At 40.3% G+C, this 5,701-nt stretch overlaps 2 protein-coding genes across 2 annotated transcripts; both read right to left on the minus strand.

The window, feature by feature from the left end:
- Positions 1-677: 677 nt before the first annotated feature.
- LOC149979010 (toll-like receptor 13) lies at positions 678-3,057 on the minus strand. The gene has a single exon (XM_090197628.1). The coding sequence runs from the start codon at positions 3,055-3,057 to the stop codon at positions 2,248-2,250; it is 810 nt and encodes a 269-aa protein (XP_090053754.1). The 3' UTR covers positions 678-2,247.
- LOC110496442 (uncharacterized) lies at positions 678-5,140 on the minus strand. The gene has a single exon (XM_021572355.3). It carries the CDS (start codon positions 5,138-5,140, stop codon positions 3,212-3,214), a length of 1,929 nt encoding a protein of 642 aa, XP_021428030.3. The 3' UTR covers positions 678-3,211.
- Between the last annotated feature and the right edge of the window lie 561 nt (positions 5,141-5,701).

Below are 5,701 nucleotides of genomic sequence, written 5' to 3' on the forward strand. Positions count from 1 at the left end.
TCCATACTGTTTACAGGTACTGATTCAGTGTCCAGGGGTACATGTACAGAGTCAGTGTCCAGGGGTACATGTACTGAGTCAGTGTGCGGAGGTACAGGTACCTAGACAGTGTACAGGGGTACAGGTACCTAGACAGTGTACAGGGGTACTTATCATACGAGTAGAGGTTTTAACCCCGATGTCCTGGCTAAATTTCTAATCTGGACCTCATACCATCATGACCATCTAACTCTCCCCAGCATTGGCTCATCCCTCCTCTCCCCTGTAACTATTCCCCTGGTTGTTGATGTAAATGAAGATGTGTTCTCTGTCAATTTACCTGGTAAAATAAAGATTAAATTAAAACAGAACTCAAGCCTAGGACTCTAGTAGAATAATTCTTCAGGTCTCAGGCAAGGTTACCACCGGGGAAGACCTGACCTTTAGCTGGAGGGATGATGCTTATCTGTGACTAGAACTGATATGGCTGGAGTCTCCATCATACACCATGATAATGGAGGTTAACCAGACATATCAGGCTTACTCTGTGGTCTACTGTAGTCAGAGCATTGATAGCCTGGACAAGCTGCTGAAAGCTGGGCTCAGTTAGAGACTGTTATCTGTTCTGCATGTGTCAGATCTAAGAACTTATAGAATAGAGAATATGGAGGCATTCTAGAATAGAACAATACAATGAGTTATTCTAATGCAGGGATGTTCTTTATTTAAAAACAGAAACACAAGACAGTTTACAACGTTTCAGCTGTATGCCTTGGTCAAGAGCACGAACAATAATGAAATAACACAACAAAACTATGTTACCTCCAATATTGCGCAGAAATTACTTCATTGTCCAGAAAGGGGAAATGTATCAAATATATGTGCCATGAACCATATACAGGCTACAGTCAAGCAACACCGTTAGTTAAACAACTAGCAACACATTTAGTTAAACACCTAGCAACTACATTTAGGTAAACAAATAGAAACTACAATTGGTTAAAGAAATAGCAACTACATTTAGGTAAACACCTAGCAACACATTTAGTTAAACAACTAGCAACCCATTCAGTTAAAAAACTAGCAACACATTAAGTTAAACAACTAGCAACACATTCAGTTAAAAAACTAGCAACTACATTTAGGTAAACAAATAGAAACTACAATTGGTTAAAGAAATAGCAACTACATTTAGGTAAACACCTAGCAACACATTTAGTTAAACAACTAGCAACCCATTCAGTTAAAAAACTAGCAACACATTAAGTTAAACAACTAGCAACACGTTCAGTTAAAAAACTAGCAACTACATTTAGGTAAACAAATAGAAACTACAATTGGTTAAAGAAATAGCAACTACATTTAGTTAAACAACTAGCAACACATTTAGTTAAACAACTAGCAACTACATTTAGTTAAACAACTAGCAACACATTTAGTTAAACAACTAGCAACTACATTTAGTTAAACAACTAGCAACTACATTTAGTTAAACAACTAGCAGCTAGATTTAGTTAAACAACTAGCATCTACAAAATGTTAAACAACTAGCTACCTTTAGTTAAACAACTAAAAACAACATTTAGTTAACAACTAGCAACTACAATTAGTTGAACAAATAGCAAAACATTTATTTAAACACATAGCAACATGATTTAGCTAAACAACTCACAATTAGATTTAGTTAAAAAAACTTCAACACATTGAGTTAAACATCTAGCTACTGTATTTTAGTTAAACAACTAACAACACAAATAGGATCTGATAAAATTTTGGGAATTAACGTTTTTTTGGGGCTTTTTTATGAGCAAAAGTAATTTCAGATTAATCACAAAAAGTAAACTCCAGACAGAGCATTTAAAAGGAATTGACAAAACACATTTCAAACAGTGGTAGACATTTTGTACGGAGGACTTTCAACAACAAATTCAACAGCTCAACATATGTGTCAACATTGCATGTCACATTTCAGTCCACAAGGTTCTACATCAACTTATGATGTCACATGTCAGTCCACAAGGTTAAACATCATCTTCTCATGTCACATTTCAGTCCACAAGGTCCTACATCAACCTCTGAAGACACAATTCAGTCTACACAGTACTACATCAACCTCTGAAGTCAAATTTCTATACCCAAGGTTCTACATCAACCTCTGATCTCATGCGTCAGTCCACAAGGTTCAACATCAACCTCTGATGTCACATTTAGGTCCACAAGATTCTGCATCAACCTCTGATCTCATGCTTCAGTCCACAGGGTTCTACATCAACCTCTGATCTCATGCTCAGTCGGAGGTTTCAGTTTAGCCCACAGTCTGTCCCAGAATGCCTGGTGCTGATGGGGGTCTTGGGGCCAGTCCAGATAAGTCCTGGTTTTCAGCAGGCGAGCCAGCCTGTGGTGGGCAGAAAGCCGGCGAGGGGGGATCTTCTCAAGGAAGACCAGGAGGAGGATGTCCCTTTGCTCCAGCTGCAGCCTGTAGGTGGCCAGCTTCATCTCCAGAGAGCACCAGTTACTGTGTAGGTAGTGGCGGCTGACTAGACAGAGGGTGTGGCGGCTCCGGTAGAGGCTGTCTGTGATGTTCTCCACAATGTCCTTCCCCAGCTGGAAGTCCCTGCTGTGCAGACAGAGGCGCAGGAAAGGAGGACCCCTCTGCTCCAGATTGGGAAGCAGCTCCTCCTCCACCCAGCGCTCGTCCTTCCCGCTGTAGGAGACAAACGCATCATAGTGGTAGCGCCCCCTGGTGTTGGATCGCATGGCTTCTAATAGCCAGCCAAGGGTTATGTGGTAGAGGGGGAGGAGGTAGGGGCCGGCCAGGTTATGGACCAACACCACCAGCATGAAGAACAGGACTCCCAGGCCAGTCGCAACAAAGAGCACAAAGCCAACCTCTGTTGTGCAGTTGGCTTCTGTGTACCTGACAAAATAAGGTGTGTCTATTCCATTGTCCGACAAGCATATCAAGTCCTCCAAAGCATACATACCGGTTTTAGAATACGAACCAAGCATGATCACTTCAACCTGCCTGCACCCCTTTGCCCATGTAATGAGCCAAGCATTGTCACAACTGCAAAACATCTGTAAATTATCAAATGTCAAAAGCTTAAGGCTAGAGAGAGGTTCAGTAAAGCTATAGAATACATTATAAATGTTCTCTATATGCAAATACACTCTTTTCAAAGATTTCAAGTCTTTAGTTAAACTCCCCTCCAAAGAGTAAATCCTGCAGTTGTCAAGTTCCAGAACCTCCAGTTTGGTCAAGTTGTGAAAAATGATGTCGGCAGAACGCTGTATTAAAAGATCCACCTGTCGTAGTCAGTTTCCTCAGGTGAATCAGCTGATTAATTGATGTTAAATCAACCCTTTTAGCTGAAAGCTTCGATCTGTAGTCAAATGTCTCCACAGACGTGAAGTACTTTCCCATGAATTCAGATCCACAAAGGAATTCTTCAGCATCAGCATGAAGATGGGTTACAGACTGAAAGAAAGGTCTGTCACAGTCCTGAAATGACACCGTCTGGCCTTTGAGCTGGAGACTCAGGTTCTGTTTAGATGTGATGTTACTGCCGATAGTCAACTGCATTGGCCTCATAGCTGAACTAATGTACAGACGAGTCAGTTGACTCAGAATTCCACCAAATATAAGTGTCAAATTCAGATTGATCACAGGTTCTGTTAGTGGATTGTGCACTTGCCCGAGAAACACTTGTCTAAGAGACATGAGGTGTGCGAAAGACATTGCCTCAATGTTGTGAATAAGTGGATTGTTCCTGAGGTCTAACCATGTCAAACTATGTAAACCATAAAATGTGTTTGCATTTATCTGTGTTATCTTGTTACTTGTAATGTCTAAGGACTCCAGATTTGTCAATCCCAGGAAAGCAAAGTCTTCAATGTTTGAAATTAAATTATGTTTAATATCCAGATACTGCAGCTTAACAAGACAGATAAATTCTTTAGCAAAAAGCATTTGATTTTTCAACCCTAAAGTGAGATTTGTTAACCATGTTATTGGTTGTTTTTGGAAGGAGCAAATATCAAGTCTGTTGTCTTCCAGGCCGACTATGTTTAATTGATTAAGGTTTTTGAGACTGGAAATAAAATGCCAATCCAAATGGGTAGTAGGATGGAAAGACAAAGGTACACTTAAATACATATATTCTAGCCCAGTGCACAATTCAATACTGGACATAGAGAGGCTGCTTGTATTGGCATTGTTTACAAATAATTTCTTGATTGAAAGCAAAAACACTACATTACAGATACTTTCAATATCAATGACATTGATCCCAGAGCAACTGAGGACCTGGATTTGTTTTATCCCAGACAGGGGAAGGTCCAGTAGGACTTTCTGGCTGAAATCCCCTGTTAATCTTGTGAGGTTCTGGAGCCAAGCCAGTGAACCTTCATCTATATGTGTTATTTCATCAAATGATAACGCAACACTTGCTAGATTTATAAAAACAGGTGTCATGCTTTCATTGGTGTTTAAGACAGAGCAGTTTGAAATGTTTAACGATCGTATGTTTGCTGCGTCTACATATAACCTAACAAGTGATTTAATATTCATAATTCTGCATGCTATCTCTGACAAATCCTCTAAACAGGGTTCCCTAATGATGAGACTTTGTAACAGAGGAATGCCATGGAAAACATCCGGGGACATTGCTGGTAGTCTATAACTCCAAAGAGTCAAATGACTCAGCTTGACGAGATCTCTGAATGTATGGGGCCCAATATGACAATCACAGCAATCGGAGTCCATTTCCCATTTACCTAAGTACATATGTTGCAGATTTGGAAGGTGACTATTTGCAGTTGGAAGGATTTGAGTAAAACAGCCATCAATGTACAGGTACTCCAGATCCTGAAACCGAGAGAAAAAGCCCAGAGACATGGATCTATTTTCACCATGTGTCATATATATGCAGAGGGTATTGATATTAGGGGGAAGTCCAAGTAGATCCTCCTCGATGGCTGTGATATCTTGACAGGCAGCAGTGTAACGTTCTGCATGATGAGGTATGTGGCTGCAGATCCAGGTGGGAATGTGTTCCAAGTCTTCACTACTGTCATAAATCTGGCATTTAGGATGCATCCATCCACTAGAACTCTGAATCCACAGGAACAGGACGGCAGGGTGGGAAAACATAGATCTCATCTCTTCCAACGTCAGTCAAATCTACTGAGATAATTGTCAGAATAGTTTGGTTCCGGTGGATCTCTGTAGGACGTTGGTTTGATACAGTAAAACCCTTATGAACGCTGTAAACAGTATGGAGTCTCTGGTCTTCTTGTTGTTTGTCAGATGGGTTCCTCCTTGGTAACTAACAGCAGTTCATACCTTTTGGTTGTTCCAGTGTTCTTCCCTTTCACCCTGCAGTTGAGTTGTATCTCAAGGTAACCGGAGTAAATATTTAATGGTTAGTTTGGTTCCAAAAGTAAAGAAACAATCAAATGTTCCACAGACAATGAAGAAATGAATGCAGATCTGCAACACTGTTGATGTCTGAATGTGTCCGAGGAGCAGCATCCTGTTTGTACAGCACAGTCACACAGTATGTTAAACAGCTTGTGAAAGTCTATTTTTACCTGTTTTTTCATGTCTCTCTTTCAGTTCCTGAAAAGAAACTTACAGTCAATAAAAATACAATTAACATGAAGGACCTGTTTGGACATGATAGATTACAGAAGAACGTTGAGTCTCACTAAAACATCAGCA

Source organism: Oncorhynchus mykiss, chromosome 13 (assembly GCF_057628025.1).
Source record: "Oncorhynchus mykiss isolate SJ-2025 chromosome 13, ASM5762802v1, whole genome shotgun sequence".
In the NCBI taxonomy this organism is placed as follows: Eukaryota; Metazoa; Chordata; class Actinopteri; order Salmoniformes; family Salmonidae; genus Oncorhynchus; species Oncorhynchus mykiss.